This window comes from Coenobita brevimanus, chromosome 46, assembly GCF_032717465.1.
Source record: "Coenobita brevimanus isolate Jiangsu-jjx chromosome 46, ASM3271746v2, whole genome shotgun sequence".
NCBI lineage: Eukaryota > Metazoa > Arthropoda > Malacostraca > Decapoda > Coenobitidae > Coenobita > Coenobita brevimanus.
The window spans coordinates 1,102,457-1,120,471 of record NC_136999.1 but is presented as its reverse complement, the minus strand read 5'-3'; the positions used below and the strand labels follow the sequence as shown (position 1 = coordinate 1,120,471).

The 18,015-nt window shown below is 40.8% G+C and overlaps 1 protein-coding gene across 2 annotated transcripts in view; it reads left to right on the top strand.

Moving 5' to 3' along the window:
- Positions 1-15,927, top strand: part of LOC145398595 (alpha-N-acetylgalactosaminidase) — a 22,342-nt gene extending 6,415 nt beyond the window's left edge. The window contains exons 2-9 of one of the 2 annotated variants that reach the window (XM_080271401.1): positions 2,952-3,122; positions 4,693-4,867; positions 5,809-5,983; positions 10,696-10,790; positions 11,923-12,084; positions 12,573-12,770; positions 13,326-13,433; positions 15,326-15,927. In XM_080271401.1, the coding sequence (XP_080127527.1) occupies positions 2,953-3,122; positions 4,693-4,867; positions 5,809-5,983; positions 10,696-10,790; positions 11,923-12,084; positions 12,573-12,770; positions 13,326-13,433; positions 15,326-15,607 (1,365 nt within the window). In that variant the 5' untranslated portion in view covers position 2,952 and the 3' untranslated portion in view covers positions 15,608-15,927. Of the gene's footprint in view, positions 1-2,951; positions 3,123-4,692; positions 4,868-5,808; positions 5,984-8,548; positions 8,644-10,695; positions 10,791-11,922; positions 12,085-12,572; positions 12,771-13,325; positions 13,434-15,325 lie in introns of both variants that reach the window. The other variant, XM_080271402.1, reaches the window with a different exon arrangement.
- The last annotated feature ends 2,088 nt before the right edge of the window (positions 15,928-18,015 follow it).

Here is an 18,015-nt window from a genome sequence, read left to right as displayed (position 1 = left end):
AGTTGCTCTGGTTGTGGCACAGAATGAGAGAGAGAGAGAGAGAGAGAGAGAGAGAGAGAGATCCAGTCATCTTCTATCTGTCCATCTATCTAACTTTTTATCCATCTATTTTTTCCCCTTTTTTACATTTTTGTTGCATAGCGGAAGGAATACATGAAGCTTGAACACATTTCCGTTCCTGTATTAATTCTGCCAGTACGGATCAGCGCCCGTTCCTCCACAACACACTCTCGCTGCCATCCAGGTGTGTTTCATGCATCAGGTAACCGGTCTAGCCAGTGTCTGTCCTACGCAGCCGGCCGTCATAGCAACCATCCCCACTCTGCCTTTCAAATACCATCCAAATGTAGTTTTTCTCGCCTTATGTATCTAGTCATCTCGAACTGCATCTTTTGGGAATTCTTCTGTTTTCCTTCCCAGAATGTGTAAAAAGGATGTTCTTTCATTTGTCTGAGTTTGGTACACTTATGGAGTGTGTGTGTGTGTGTGTGTGTGTGTGTGTGTGTGTGTGTGTGTGTGTGTGTGTGTGTGTGTGTGTGTGTGTGTTAGATAGATTGATGAATAGATAAATTAGATAGTTACCGCAGTTATAGAGATAAAATCGGATAGACAGATAGGTAGATTGACAGCTATAGATAGACCAACAGACAGAGGTGAGGGGTGGGTTTGCATGCCAAGCAGTGGAGTTGTAATGCTCGTGTAAACTTAAAGATTTGCCTGGCCACTGCACCCCTTACTTGTGTGTAGAAAGTGTACGAGAGAGAGAGAGAGAGAGAGTATAGAAGGGTGTAGTAACTATATTCTTGTACTTCGTATAACAAGACTGATAGATAAGTATATGTATGTGTTTGTGTATGTATGTATGTATGGATGGATGTAGCTCTATGTATGTACGTACGTCACCAGTCTCAGTGGTGTAATGCATGTTAAATGATGAGATCAAATCAACACCAGCACCCCAGCACACCTACACCTTGGACATGTTAAGTGTTACTCCCGACCACAGTTCTTTCCGCCATCATACCCTCTCGTGTCACGGTGAAAGTGAGGAAGGGGAGGGGGTGTTTTGCTCTTTATCATTATTTGGTGTTTTTGTGGCGTGGGTGATGGAGGTGGCCTGTTTTTTTGTGTGTGTCTCTCTTTTTATGAGTGTTTTTGTTAGTTTTCTTGTTTTTTTTGTTGTGGGTCAGGATGCATGGAAACTGGAGGGAGGGAAGGGTACGATGGGAGCTGCAAAGGAGGAGGGTAGGGAGAAACGAAGCAGGGAGGGAGAGGAAGGGATGGGATGGGAAGGTGTTAAGTTAGAGAGAGAGAGAGAGAGTAGAAATCCCCTCCACTTTCAGCAGGCATTAAATATACGTATGCCAGCCTTCCAAACTTTGCGTTCGCCTTTCCACTTTTTGCGCCCTCTCACTTTTACGCTGTGTCCATTTTTGTACGTATTTTGACTCATAATTCTCGCTAACTCCTGGCAGGCATTTTATTAAGCTATTTCACACTGCAGACGGTTCACTAACTGGTCTTTCTTACGTTGAATAAAATCGTCTGGAGTTGATCTGTTTTATACGCTAACTTGGCTTGAAATTGCCGTCTCTCCCTGAATGCTGAGTTGTAGCAATGGATTAATGCTAAAATATGATGCTAGTCAGGAAGAAGTGCTATGGAAAGGATGCTGAGCCTGAGCACTCTTTTTCTGTCACTTAAATACTTGAAATAAGATGCAAAAGGACGAAAGTAACCGCCAAGTTAAAATGAATGATCTATAGGCGTAAAATTGCCGTCTCTCAGTCTTGAATTCTGAACTGTATACGGCCAGTGGTAGATGAGTGTGTGTGTGTGTGTGTGTGTGTGTGTGTGTGTGTGTGTGTGTGTGTGTGTGAAAATAGTACCGTAATACTTTCACTTTAGTACCACCTCCACCACACCCTCTCTAATTTGTGTGTGTGTGTGTGTGTGTGTGTGTGTGTGTGTGTGTGTGTGTGTGTGTGTGTGTGTGTGTGTGAGAGAGAGAGAGAGAGAGAGAGAGCGAGAGAGTAATAAAGCATGACCCTATCCTGACCTTGTTCTCACCCCCAACCTCCTTTTCCCAGCACCCCTTCCCTCCCCTCCTGTCATTCACTAGAGGTAGCTCACTTTTTTTTTCTCTCTCTCTCTGTCTTTATTCACACTCACAGCAATTATATATACAATTCCCTTGACTCCACCCAACCAACCCTCTCTCTCTCTCTCTCTCTCTCTCTCTCTCTCTCTCTCTCTCTCTCTCTCTCTCTCTCAACATATCAATTGAATGTAGTTAATATAGTGAACATAGTGAATATGATGAGAAAATTAATGCAAACACACACACACACACACACACACACACACACACACACACACACACACACACACACACACACACACACACACACACACACACAGAGGCTCAACCACGGCAGACAAGCAAACATTCACATACAAGCTCATACACATGGTTGAGCAGGGAGGAAGGGGGCAGAGAGAGAGAGAGAGAGGGGGGGGGGAAGGAATGTTATAATTTGTGGGCTGGTTAGCACTGTGTATTTTTTATTGAGTATTTAAGGAAAAAAAGAATTTATTTTTGTGCAGCTAATGTTAATCAGGCGATGAATGTTTAAATACGTACTGCACATCATTATTAGGTGTGAAGCTGCTGGCTCGATAACACCAGAGTTTGAAGGCTGATGAGAGCACACTGCACCTGCTCTTTGTCGGTTGGTTGGTGGAGAGAAGACTTAGTGTAACACGCTTGTAATTTGGATGATGCAGTGACCTTGTATTCCAGGATATTGAATAGCCTGCCACACACTCAAAGGCCTAAGTTGTGGAGATGAACACAGCAGCTAAGCATTGTGTAGTATCTGGTCTCATCTTTATCTTACCCTTATTTTACTGTGTTTTGTTTGCAGACTAATGTATTTCCTTATTTTCAGGATGGGTGCCTGGTCAGTGTGGACGTTAGTGGTGGTGTTGGTGGCAGTGTTGTGTGGGTCAGTAGGCGGTCTTGAGAATGGTCTTGCCCGTACCCCACCCATGGGATGGCTGGCGTGGCAGAGGTTCCGCTGTAACACAGACTGTGTTAATGATCCTCACCACTGTATCAGGTCGGTCATGGCACCTTTTTTTTTTTTTTTTTTTTTTTTTTTTATATAGCTATGCTGTGCTATGCAATTCATTTTACATTATGCTCTACTACAAGGACAAATGTTCAGTGCTCCACTTCCACTCCACTGGGCAGTTTCTTGTGTTTTGTGGGGACAGTTTAATCATTGTTATCAGTGTCTACCCTGCCTCATATATTCATTTCCTACTCCCACTGCCACACCCATGCCCTCACTAGCCAACTGACTTGTCCCCACAACACATAAGACACTGCCATGTGGGTTCCAAATGGAGCACTGTTTATGGGCACCTTGTATATCACACGTCTCTGCTCCATATACTATAAGCCTACTGCCTCACTACATCAGTATATCTGATTATGTTGCTTTGCATCATACCTGAGTTGATATTATGCTATGTCATACTGTGTGATGCAAAACCATATCACACCTCACTGTGCTGTATAGTATTGCTCAACACAGCACTTCCACTGAATCACCTAACCTTACTACACCACAGCACACCACACCCCAGTGACAGGTTACCTACAATACATAATCCATTTGTCAGGATGTACATTTCACTGTCACAGTACGTCATGCAGAACCACATCACACCTCGCTGATCTGAATAATATTACTCAACACAAAGCCTCACCTCATTACGAACGCTGTAATTTTAGCCCTTAGTTGTCAACATGGAAACAGTATGAGTATCTTAGGTAACCATGGCAATGTGTCTTGTATTCTTTGTTATGCATGTCTTGTGTCAATTTATAGCTTTTTTTATTTTTTTATTTTTTTTATAGGTAACTGACCTAGAATTGCCATCTCTACATCTTGAATAATGAGATGTAGTAAGAGATCAACCATAGAATACGATGCTAGTTATGAAGTGCTGTAGAAATGATGTAAAGCCATAGTATTATTTTGTTTTGCCATTGAGCTTTGTGAAATAAACTACAAAAGGACAAAAATAGGGGTCCAGTTAAGATGAAAGAACTATAGCTTGTTGAATTTTAAATATACAGTAATTAAAACCTAGTATGCAAGACTAAGGACAAGATCTCATTTTTTTTTTTAACAGTAATTTTTAGAGCACATGGCGAGTGATGATCATATGTGTAACTTCTTGATAATCACTAACCACTGTGTAATGTGGGATGCAGGCTCACATATATCATTTACAGGTGTTCCATAAATGATCATCAAAGATTTGGGGGTTGCTTTTACCATGATACTCTCAGTTTTTATAATATGTTGATATTACTGTAGTGAAGAATTTAAAAGTGTTATGTTAGAATGAGAGACTGACTAGGAGAGTGTTTGTGAACGAGGTGGAAGGGGAGAGGGGGAGGAGGAGACCAGAATAAGATGGAGGGATGGAGTGGAAAGATATAAGTAAGAGGGAAGTGTGAGTTGGAGGGAGGGCAACACGGAGCCAAGTTGCGTCCACCTCTTATGGGATCAAGGCGTCTGGATGTAGATTGATAGTTATGTGAAGAAATGATAAGTGAGAGCGATTTTCTTTTCAGTATCCTTTACATATGTAATACTAATTATCTTCCTGCAGCGAGTCACTATTCATGGAGATGGCTGACATAATCGTCCGTGAAGGTTACCGGGAGTTGGGGTATGATTTGGTGTCACTTGATGACTGCTGGCTCGCACGGGAGAGAGACGCCCGAGGGAGACTTCAACCCGACCCACACCGCTTCCCTTCAGGCATACCCGCACTTGCTGACTACGTGTGTATCTCACTCAGTGTCTCACTAGTCTTACTCATTTTGGTAGATAATTATCCAACACTTAATCTCTTCCTTGTTTTTCTCTGTGTAGATTTCCTCTCATTCTGTTTCCAGCCCTGCCAAGTCTGACTGCATTCATATTTTACTCTCTCACCAGTCATACTCTTACTTTCTCGCTAGTTCTCCTCTCACTCACCCTTTTTCTTATTTTTCTCGCAGTCACCATCTTTCAGTTTTTCCTTTCACTCTTTCCATCCCCACCCTCTCTGACTACATATATCACTCACTTTTTCACAGCTCCTATTCTCACTCACTCACTTGACTTACTCGTTTTGATGAGGTGCTGTCTGCTGCAAGTGAACATCGGTTCATTGCACCAGACAGCCCTGCAGGGGCATTTGTTTGCCCATGGTAGAGAGGTCTGTTCATCCAGACAAACACTGGTTACTCAGCAACAACTCTCACTCTCTCACCAGTCTTTCTCACTCACACATTAGTCTTACTCTCAGTCTCAAACTAGTCATATTCTCACTGACTCAGTAGACTTTTCTTCTCACTTCAGTATTATTCTTATTCACTTACTTGTCTCACTCTCTCATTAGTCTTACTCTCACTCTCTTACTCATCTTACTTTCACTTATTCAGTAGTTGGAAGAGGGACATGTATAGCAGACTGCAGCCCAGTCCCTCAATACTTCCCTTGAGGCATACCCACACTTGCTGGCTGTGTGTGTGTATCTCACTCTCTCATTAATCTTACTTGTGGTATGGTATGGAATGATATGGTATGATGTACAGTATAGTATGGAACTATATAGTATGGTATATTGTGGTGTGGTATGGTATGATAAGGTATGGTGTGGTGTGATTTGGTATGATTAGGTATGATGTGGTGTGATATGGAGTGGTGTGGTTTGTGACATTGATATTTTTCCTTCCAGATGCATAAGCGTGGTCTGAAGTTCGGCATCTACGAGGACTACGGTAACTTCACATGTGCAGGCTATCCTGGGATCCTAGGTCACCTTCAGACAGACGCCATCACGTTTGCAGAGTGGGGTGTCGACTATGTTAAGTTGGATGGATGCTACTCTCACCCCACCGATATGGATAGAGGTCAGATAGGCATCATTCTCTTCATTTTTTAGCGGTAGAGAAGTAGTCTTTTTTTATCATACAAAATAATTCATGGTTCAAAAGAAATCCAGTTATACAGTCACAGTAAGATCCCGTTGTAAATTTTTTTCTTCTTCAAGGCCGGAACAACATTATTCGCCCAGGTTCTTATTGTTATAAAAATAATTCATGGTGCACCAGAATTCCACTTATTCATATAAATTAAGATATCATTGTAATTTTTTTTTTTTTTTTTTTTTGAGGGAGGGAGGAGTACAGTTCAACCAAATGTGTCTTGGTGCGGTTTAAATCCAAAGGATGGTTGGGGTTTGGCCATGTGGAGAGGATGGAAATTGAGAGACTGACTAGAAGAGTGTATGTGAGTGAGATGGAAGGGGAGAGGAGGAGGGGATACCAAGGTTGAGGTGGAGGGTTGGGCTGGAGATATATGAAGGACAAGGGTATGAGTTAGAGGGAGGGCAGCAAACTGGCAAAAGACAGAGCGAAGTGGAGGCAATTTGTTTGGGGCTACCCCATACGGGATTAAGGCATCTGGCAATAAGTAGATACTGTAGATAGATAGATAGACGTAAACAGAATATGGGCACCAAGTGAGTATATTGGTAGACAAATGTTTGGCTTTGAAGTATCTAGATGAAAAACTATAGTATGTACAATAATAAGGCTTGTGAATAATTTTGCCACTGATTAATGGAACATCTGTTGTGCTGTATAATATCAAGTGAATATGAAAGTAAATGTATAGAATGTGATGATAACTGCATATAAAGTAAGACAAACTTTGCCAGGACATCAGATGATAAATAATGTGTATATATTTATATAAAAGGTCCAGTGCTTCTGAAATTGGCAGTTATACAAGAATGGAGATTAATCCCCTCACCATATTGATGTCTTATTTATTCTTGCTACCTCCAGAAGATTACACATGCTTGAGGGAGATGTTTTGTAGTTGAGGAGTTAAGGAAGGCTGTGTGCAACCCCTCTAGTCTTAAAAAGTCTTTCCATAGATGAAAAAGCTAGAATGAAGGTAGCAGGAATGAAATCAAGGACACACTGTACTGAAGGGGTTAAGCCAGAATTTTAAATGGCTTTTGCTAATGATATATTTAAGTAGATGTTTTTCTATGCAATGCCAAACAGATTTTAACGTGACTTGCTTGGACAGAGAATTACTGTACTGTACTTTTTAATCATGTCTGTATCACCGTACATCCATATTCCATATTTCTGCCTACTAGTCTTCCACAAGCTGTCTCAGATTTATTTCAAAGTCTGTTATGAATGCAGTTGTGCAAGCCTGTTCTGTGAGAAGTGAGTTCTTAGTAACCCATGAAGTGTGTATTTTACTATGACACTATCCCCACCTCTGTTTCCAGAAAACGATCAAAATTGGCTTTTCTCTATTTAAGTATTGTATCATTGCTGTGGAAGATGTGCAAGTAGGGCATATGACAGTGAAGAAAGGAACATTTTATCAGTCTCCATTTTGGCATTACAATATGTAAGGCTGCATAAGTGAGTAGATGTGATATGCCACCACCCTCTATGGCAGCGAGAGTGAAACTGGAATTGTGCAGGGTTGTGGTAGGTTGACAGGAGTGGTGCTTCTGTGAGATAGTATAGTCTTTTTACTCTAACTTGGCCCAAAATTATATCTTTGTTTTGAATGATGATGTGCAGTGAGAGATTAGTCCTAGAATACAATGCCAGTCACAAAGAAGTGCAATGGAAGGGATATAGAGCCATAGCATTGTCTTATTTTGCCACTTACCTGTGTGAAATAAGCTGCAAAAGGATAAAAAGCTTGGTCAAGTTAGAATAAAAAAGGTATATTGCTTGTTTTTCTCAACCATGGTGAGAGAATTTGAAGTGAAGCTGTCATTTGGGTACAGCCTGAGGTGTGACTTGCACTCTGACATAAACGCAGTTGGAATTGTGACCCACATTCCGTGAGTAAATTTAAGATTATCACTAAGTTCTTCCCCATTGTGCTGTTCTGCTTGGTGGTAATTTCATGTCTGGAAGTGTGTGTTTCAGCACATATCTGCACTTACATGCATCTTGTCTTGATACAGTATAGTTTGTTTACTTCTCTAATCTTTCCATATTTTGTCACAACAGCTTCCTTAATTTTCCTTTGTGTGTGTGTGTGTGTGTGTGTGTGTGTGTGTGTGTGTGTGTGTATCTGATATATGTACTTTTCTTGATTTCCTTATTTCTTTCTATGCAGAAACATTAATTTAAAAGTGTCATTATGATATAGGATGTTTCAGGCTCTTTGCATTTCTTGGCATTGCAGTGTTTCATATTATTGTTTAGTTCCCTGGTTATTGTTCGGCACCTCCTTACATGCATGCAGTTCAGTATTGCAAGATTCTGCTTCATTATGTTTATTTAGACCCTGCTGTAACTATATGTGTTTATCACTGGAGTCTTCTTGTGAACCTGTGGCCCAATTTATGATTCTAGTGTCATGTCTGACTCAGTAAGCTTGCATCCCAGCTTAATATCTCTTGTATTTTTTTATCCATCCATCCCCAGGCTACCCCTTATTTGGTTATTACCTGAACCAAACCCTGCGACCGATGGTTTACTCCTGCTCATGGCCAGTCTACCAGACGTACTCTGGCATAACGGTGAGATTATGACCCTCCACTTACGTTACCTCCTCCCACCACCCTTTCATCCTTGTACACATGTCCTGCAACCCCCACCCAATCCTATGGTGGATGGCAGAAGGGTAGCTTCAGACTGCAGTCCACCAGGTTCATGGTCACGTGAACTTGGAGCAGCAGCAAGACCAACGACAACAACAACATCCCCAGCATTGTCCTCACGTTCACATAGTATAAGGGGTAGCTTGTAAATAATTTATTATTACCGTATAATAACTACCATCCAAGGGATAATGATCTCACAGTGTGAGACAGTGTTCCTCCATATAGAAATGATAGTGGAACATATCTTGGTATCAGAAAAATGTCATGTATATCGTAAATACGGTACTCTTAATTGCTAACAAGTGTGTCAGCATGTACTGTATTATATTTAGTACAGTAACTATGTCTTGCTTGCTATATACTGAGCCACAGCCATACTGTAGTTTATTATTACCCATACTTTACTATATGTTTTATTTTGGAATATTGTATTGCATGCATTATATCAGTGGCTGTATCCTGTTTGCCTCATACTGCTGTGCCATGTTTGTTTTGTCGACTGCCAAGAGAAAGGTCGTTTACTCGTCACCTAAGGAGGGCCTGAAGTGTCTCACCTTAAACATTTTATTTTGCACATTATGCCATATTATTCTCAAGTTGTACTATTGCCTCCAAGATTCCATTCCACCTCCTGCCACTTAGAAACTCATAGCATTTTATAAGTTTGGGTAGTGTTACATAAAATCACAACAGTCTGTTTGGTCAATCAAATACAGTAGTCAGTGTTAACTAAAGGTTAGTTTTAATCACCTTAATCATTATAATGTTATGATTTCCGGAGGGGCAGGAGGAGGAGGAACAGAACTTTTGGAGGCAGTAGTACATTATTTATATATTTTTTCATACATATCAGCACAGATTACATAACTACCTTGCTAAAATACTCCAGCACACCATATACAGAAATAAAAAGATTCTAAAAATCCTGAGCTGACGAGAATGTGTGCCCAGGTCAACCTGTATGTTTGTTATCCCCCAGAAGCATTGTGTTGGTGTTGTCTGTAGTCTTTTTACCTTAACTTGGGCCAGATTTTTGTCCTGTTGCAACTTATTTTACATAATGCTAGAATAAGATATATAATGGCTCTACACACTTTCTGCAGCACTTCATCATCACTAACATCAATTTCTAGTGTTAATGTCGTCACAAGTTAGTATTCAGGATGGAGAGATGGCAGTTTTAGGCTGGGTTAAAGGAAAGAGATTATAGTTCATCATTTTGTCTTCCTACTGAACACTTGTCATAATCTAGATCTGACAGTTTGTGGAGTGGGAGAGCATATGTTTTCTTCCTTGAGAGCCTGTGGTGATATAACACTTATTATCATGAAATCGAAACCTGCTGTAGAGTGAATCGTGGTTGCTTTTGTGTGACTGCTTGTGACTGTGACAGTTGTGACATCTGACTAATGACTACATTGGAAAGCAATAATCAGTATCCTCAACAGAGAAAGTCATGGGTCAGTAAATAATTCATTCACTCTAAGGTGGTCGTGTAGAGACACACCTTCACCTGGTGGCATCACAATAATCAGGCAGCTGTGCTATCTGGTTATACAAATGACCCTCAGCTTTCTCCCTGCCCCCCCAAATAGGAGATTGTGGACTGTGAGAGGGGGGCAGCTTCAGCCTGTAGTCCACCAGGTTCACTTTGCTATGAGCCTGGAAAGAAAGAGGGAGAGAGAGAGAAAAAAAAAGTGAAACAGACTCCACAAGAGGGTGAGAGTGAGGGTGAGTTTTCAGTAATACAGTAGGGAAGTCAGTGAGAAGTATTAGATTCCTTTGGCCCATGGACTTTATATGCTGGGGTGAAGATACTGATTATTACTCCCGTCTGTACCTGGAGTGCATAGACAACCTTGCTGTGCCCATGTGAGTGTATACAGTAGTGGTGACCAGAAGCCCTGTTGACCTTCCTAATGAGTCCAGTAACACAAGTGTACTTTACCGTGTGGCTTTGTTGTGCAGGCTACCCTGAATTTGGCTATTTCCTAAACAAGACTGGCCGACCAATGGTGTACTCTTGCTCTTGGCCGTTCTACCAGATATTCTCAAAGATGGAGGTAAGGAGAGAGACCTGGCCCTCACACAGATTTAGGGTACCCATTCATTTGCTACAGCATTATGGGATTTAAGACTGAATGTATTGTTAGTAGTTTTAGCCCCAGGTTCATCTGAAACATAAACTTGGTGGACTGCAGCCATAACCCCTAGGCTGCTGCGAGCTCTGAGCTAAGTCACGCCGTGGTGCTGCTATTTTCCATTAACATTCGTTATGAACCTTTGAGAGGTTTGTAGCAGCCTGTCGACCGGTTCTGCTCAGATGCTTGCAGCAACCAAGAGGTTAAGTTGATCTTCGTCTGCAGTTCACCATCCTCCATTTTAGGGATAAGGAGGTAGCTGGGGGATGTTTATATACCCAGGCAGTTGAGTAACTTGGTTACATTGGTGCCACCCTCTCCAGCACTGAAACTGACTGTGATAAGGTAAAGCAGTACAGAAAGTCCTTGTTATGGCTGGGTTGACAGTGGCTGTCTCTGAAAGCTCCCTGACCAACCCATTTTTCAGGGTGAGTACCTCAGAGCCCCATAAAGAGTTCTCCTTGGGTCTCCTTGTAATTAGGCATGGCAACCTTGTTTTCAGAATAATAGCTATGCACGCACCTTTTTTTTTTAGTTCTTTTTTTTACATTCAAGGCCACAGTAATTTACTGTACAGGAAAATGTACTATTGAATTTCCATTCACACCCTGAAAGTTGACATGCCAGTCTCCAAAATTTATAGTACCAGTTGTAAGGAAAAAGTTGTGGTAGAAATTTCAGGAACACATCATCAACACATAACAAGAACTTACTGTAAATGATATTGTTACCTGTGTCAAGGAGGTTAAGTTTTTAGTGGTGTGTGTCTGTGTTATGGAAGAACTGTTAGATGGAATTACAGAGAATTTGGTGCATTGATTGAGGACCTTTAGAGGAACATGTGATTAAATTTAGAGCAAAGAAAGTAAAATATAAATAAAACAGATGAATATATAAATAGATAAGGGAATAAATAAATAAAAGTGAAGGTTGAAAGGAGGGAGGGTGTTCCCCTGGTGGAGGTGTGGAGTCTTTGAGTGCTCCTATTCACTCTGTATTAAATGTGTATTGTTGATAACCGAATAACTACCATAATCATTATTTTATTGCGCAGCCCAACTACACCGCCATCATCAACACGTGCAACCTGTGGCGTAACTTTGATGACATTCAGGACTCGTGGGAGAGCGTCCAGCGCATCATTGACTACTACGGCGACAACCAGGAGTCCATCGTGCCTAATGCCGGCCCGGGACACTGGAATGACCCTGATATGGTACAATGGCACTGTGCTGATTTCCACTGTAGTACAGGGAGCCTCCTCCTTATGTGAGGGTTGGGTTTGTCAAGATTATATATATATATATATATATATATATACAGTATATATATATATATATATATATATATATATATATATATATATATATACAGTATATATATATATATATATATATATATATATATATATCTATCTTTTGCCAGACGCCTCAATCCCGTTTTTTTTTTTTTTTATTTTTTTGTGAAATGGAACTTAACAAAAACCATTAAAGAAAAATAATTCTGATACACCTTAGAAATCCTCCTAACACCCATGAGTTAAAGAGAGACACAAAAGGTATTGTTCAACAGGATATGCAGGAATGTTTAGAAATTATGGAAAATCGAGTACAGTATTGTGTAAAACGAAATTATTTAAAAAGGAGACTACATGTACCAGGAAGTTACTACAGCTACTAACATTGGTGGATTTATTATCTACAGTTGATCATCGGCAATTTTGGTCTGAGCTACGAGCAGTCCAAATCACAGATGGCCATGTGGGCCATCTTTGCTGCCCCGCTGTTGATGTCTGTGGACCTGCGAACCATCCGGCCAGAATACAAGGCCATACTGCAGAACAAAGCAGTCATTGCCGTCAACCAGGACCCCCTCGGCATACAGGGCAAGCGTATCTACAAGGTAAATGTGCAGTCAGAGAAGGTTAAGTTTGGGGTTTCCTCTCAGCTGCCTCAACCTTTGCAATTTTTAGATTCATAGTCAAAGAATAAAAGAAGTAAGTGAGGGCACCCGTTGTCCACTCACTCAGTGCAGTGCTGCCTCCAGGTATTTCTACACTGAGTGACAAGCTAAATGACTTCTTGTAGCCTAGGAAACCATTTATTTTATTATGCCAGGGTGGTTAACTTATAGCCTAGGGTGTCAATAGGGACACACAACCCCATAACTGCCATCTCGATAATTATGCTTGGTGATGGTACCGTGAAACCAAGTGAAAAGACATAAATATGCTAGTATGGGCATGGTCAGTGGTCTCTAAACATTAATTATAAAAAAAAAAATCGAACATTTTATTGTAATGTATGCAAGATGAGATTTGAGTACAGTGATGTTTAGCTTTTTATTTCTGTTTTCATTTTTATGACAAAAGACTTATCCAGTCACACTGCCTATGGAATTTATGTTATATATAACCATTTTCCGTTACTTTTTAGTAATTTTTAATTGCATTTACAGGACAAAGGCATAGAGATCTGGGCTCGTCCTATCACCCCAGTGTTCCAGGGCCATTACTCCTATGCCGTTGCCTTCCTCAACCGCCGCACCGACGGCACACCATCAGAGGTGAGTTCCATTCTCACTGTCAGCTTGTTTGGGCTCTTGCAGGTGTTGAGGGTGTAAGAAAAAATAATTAACTGTGTAATCCCAGAGAGGGTGGCCACAAACAAATCACCTCTAACAGTAAGTAGTAGTAGTTATACCCCCAGTTTCATCTAAAATGTAAAATTGGTGGACTGCAGGCTGATTTTTTCCACCATTCTCCTTTTGGGGGCAAGGGAGGGAGTAGCAGCTGTTTTTATAACCAGACAGCAGAGTCACCTAGTTATATCAGTGCCATCACTTGAAGGCATCCCTTTCCAGCACCCAAACTGTCTTGTCTTCACAATAGACACAGAGTGACTGTGTGCATGTAATTCTTCCCATTTGAACAGTTTATGGCTGACACTATCTGCCTGTTGATCTGTTGCCAGAAGCCTTAATCCCATAAGGGGTGCCCGCAAACAAATCACCTCCATGTCATCCTGTCCTCTGCCATGTACCAATCCTTCTTCCAACTTACACCCCCTCTTTCTTATATCTCTCCACTTCATCCCTCCATTTCATCCTTGCTCCCCCCCCCCTCCTCTTCTCCCCCTCCACCACACACATATACACTGTTCTAGTCAGTCTCTCATTCTCTGTACTCTACACATGAAATCAAGGCACATTTATGACAGTCGTTGCCTTTGAGTTGGACCTTAGGATCTCGGTGGCATAGATGACAAGTGAATGGATCTGATTTTGCTAGACACCATGGATAGGTCTTGCAGTTGCATTACTTTCTATTTCCCCATTCAGTACCCTACCCACTCCATTTTTAGTGGAAATAGGGCTGATCATGACTGTGAGGAGAGAATTGGGTGTAGAAAAGCATTGGAAAGGAAGTAGAAAGAAGGAGACTGGGACATTTTGGACATGTCAGGAGATTGATGAGGGGTTTTAGGTGAGGAGGTGTAGAAATATAGAGATAACAGGCTGTTGATGGAGAGTAGTTTGAAGAAGTCATGGGATGACGTGGTGTGTGCTGCCATTAGATCTAGTGGTATTACTGTACTTTTGTAACTCTAACTTGGCCTAAAATTGCCATCTCTCCATCTCAAATGTTGAGTTGTAACAGTAGATGCTAGTCATGGAGAAGTGGTATGGAAAGGATGTAGAGCTGTGGCAGTGTTTTTTTTCTATCACTCAGCTGCATGAAATATGCTGCAGAATGACAAAATATCTGAGCCAGGTTACTGTGAAAAGAGTATAGTGAATTGGCACTGAACAGAGCAAGCCAAGGAGTGTTATCTGTCATGCCACTGTACATTGAAAACAGACCTAATTTAGATAATGATGATGACTTACAGTAGACACTCTGTGCTGGAAAAGAAGCAGTTTGTTTTCATAAATTGCATAACATTAGCTCCAATAACAATTCATTTTGTCAGAGAGTGAGTTCTCCAGATATCTGGGTTGTGATGGAGAGCAAACTGATTAATGTATTAATATAATAAGTATGGAAAGTAAGGTAAGCATTTTGTCCAGCATAGGTAAGCATTTTGTCCAGCATTAATGAGTTGTAAGTTATGGTGGCTGTTTATCGCTGTAGCTTTGTTATTATGCAATATTGTACTCTGTACTGTATGTAGTCTGTGATGTGATCAGTGATATAAATGCTTATGAAGTAATGTAGTGTTCCCTCTTACATTAGAGTTCTTTTGTAAGTTGTATAAAACGTTTTGGTAACCAGAGTAAAAGAAAAGACATCAGTGCAGTAATAGTAGTACAAGTACTTGTGGTGGTAGTAGTAGTAGTAGTAGTAGCAACCCTAGTCTATGTGGCCAAGCAGATCCATCATGGCAGTGAAAGAGTTAACTCTAACTTTGATAAATACACTGCTCAGCATGCTTTGATCAGAGCCGACTTTTATGCAGGTGTCAGTAACGCTGCGAGAGCTTGGCCTGGCCTACCCCAGTGGCTATGGGATCACCGACTTGTTCGATGGCGTGCATTATGGAAATGTTCTGCCAGACAAGCGATTCAAGGTGGACGTCAACCCATCTGGAGTGGTGTTGGTGCGATGTGCGGTGGTGAAGAGTGGCAGTGGTGGTGGTGTTGGACGGAGGGTGCCTCCAGCGCATTTCAGGCAGCACCCACCACAGTCATCCTTCAATAATCCATTCCAGAACAATCTCTTCAACAATCAGTTTGGATAATGGCATACTTAAAGAAAGAAACATGCACATCTGGAACAGTGTCTTCAACAATCAGTTTGGATAATAGCTTACCAGAAAAAAAAATCGAGAACAATATCTCAACAGTCAGTTTCGATAAAGGCCACCACAGTCGTCTTTCAGTAATCTGTTTTACAACAATCTTTTCAACAATCCATTTGGATAATGGCTTTGACCTGTGGCATTTTGACTTTAAGTGAAGTTGTGATGAAAGATTAGGACTGAATAACCTAGCCCTGAGTCCCCGCTCCTGATGATAAAGGAAGAACATGGTGATTAAATGATTGATAAATAATAGAAGTAAGAGGTGCCATGCTGTGAATGTTATAGGTGTGCAGAAAAGACGTTTTATCAGGTACAGCTGATATATGCAGGTGCTTTATATGATATTGTAACTTTAATGATAGAAATCTGAACCATTCCTAAAGTAACTATTTTTCTATTGTCACTCATTATACACTTGTTTGATGAAGAAGTTTTGCCTATTAATGCATTCATGCAGCTGAAACCAAGTTCTATGGTCAGTATTGATGTTGTTTGCTGCACATAGCTGAGTGAAGGACATTCTGAAGGATACTGTATGCAGTACAGTGTAGTGAATTCCCACTTACCCATTTTCACAGATGAGGGATTGCATGTTAACTGTTTTTTTGCTTTTTCAGATCTTTGTTTGAATATACTTGTATTGAGAGTTGCTGAGACAATCAGTCACCTAAGACTCCTGTGCTCAAGCACTTGGGAAGGTATTTTAACCCTTGGGCTGCAATGTTCCCGCCAGACAGTACATAAGAGTGTGGGAGAATTGGAAATATTGGCATTTTTTGCTGCAAAAATTTTCACATAGCTACTTACCATATATTAGTAAAGCTTCACACACAGGTAAATATATCTTTCTACTTACAAGTGAGTGAACTGAAATGAGGTGCACACATTCATGACAGTGATGAATTGAAGATGCCTTGTTTTTGGCTAACAGAGCATGCTGTGGCCAACTATGTCCTTTTTACACTTACTTGGCCTAAAAGTGCCTTCTCTCCATCTTGAATGCTGAGTAGTAACACTAGATTAGCACTTGAGTATGCTGTTAGTCACAGAGAAGTGCTATTGAAAGGATGTTGAGCTGCAGCATTGTCTTTTTCTGCCACTGAGCTATGTAAAATAGCCAGCAAAAGGGCATAAATTTGGGCCAGATTGAGGCAAAAGAACTATAGTACCCAGCAGGAAATGGCCATCACCAACCACCTTGCAAGATAAAGTTTGAGTTAATCTCTTGACTCAGTGATCAAGTGTTCGTTTTCAACCACCACCTTGATCAGCATTGTGATAGATACTTTGTATAGAGAGGCCACTGGAGATCATGCAGTGTGGAGAGCCACCATTAGGTTGCCAAGGTTGATGCATGCAGTTGTGTTGGAGGTTTTATTAACCAGACCAAAACATACCAAACCAAACAAAGCAAAACAGACTTGGCAAATAAACAAGAAGAAGAACAGAATAGAACACATGTATTTTTTGTAAGTCTCTTATGTTGTTATGGCCATTGTTTGTTATTGTAATGGAAGTATTATTTTATTTTATTTGTAAAAGAAATAGAAAATTATTGTTTGTTTTGTACTGGAAGTAGTATTTTATTTTATTTGTAAAAGAATTATTTTTATTTTATTTGGAAGTAGTACTTTGTCTGTAAAGGAAATATGAAAATTAGCTGCTGTCATTATTTGTAGTCTTTTATTTGGTATGTAATTAGACGATGTCTGGGCTTCTGAGCTGTGCATAATTATAGTATATTTGCCTCATTGCCCTCATACAGTTTTTTAGTTGCCTGGTGGTCTAGTGAATTAAGGCACTCCAGCCAGATGTGGCCATGAGGAAGGAAGGGGAGATGGGAAAGGAAGAAAGTTATGATGGAGGAGAGAAGGGAAGAGAGAAGAAGGGATGGATGAAGAAGAGAAGGGAAGGTGAAGGAAGAGGAGGAGGGGGATTATGGGTGGCTGGGGTTTGTTGTTTTCATAATGCCATTCATGGAATGCAGCTGGTCACTCTTGCCTAAAAACAGTGATCAGAGTAGCCCAACCTCGGGCTTTTATGCTCCCTATGACATAGTAAAGGACTGGATGGTAGATAGAGTAGAAAGTAATAGTAGTAGTAGTAGTAGTTGATCTTATAGCCCCTGGTTCATCTGAAGTATGAACCCAGTAAACTGCCCTCCTCCTGCAGTCCACCATCCTTCTTTTGAGGGAATAGGGAGGGAACTGAGGGACATTAGTGTAACCAGGCAGAGTAGCCACCCATTTCTATTGTTGCTATGACATGAAGGCATCCAGGAACATAGATAGAACTGATATATGAGAATTATCTGCAAAGCAATTATGGTGAGAACTATTAATTAA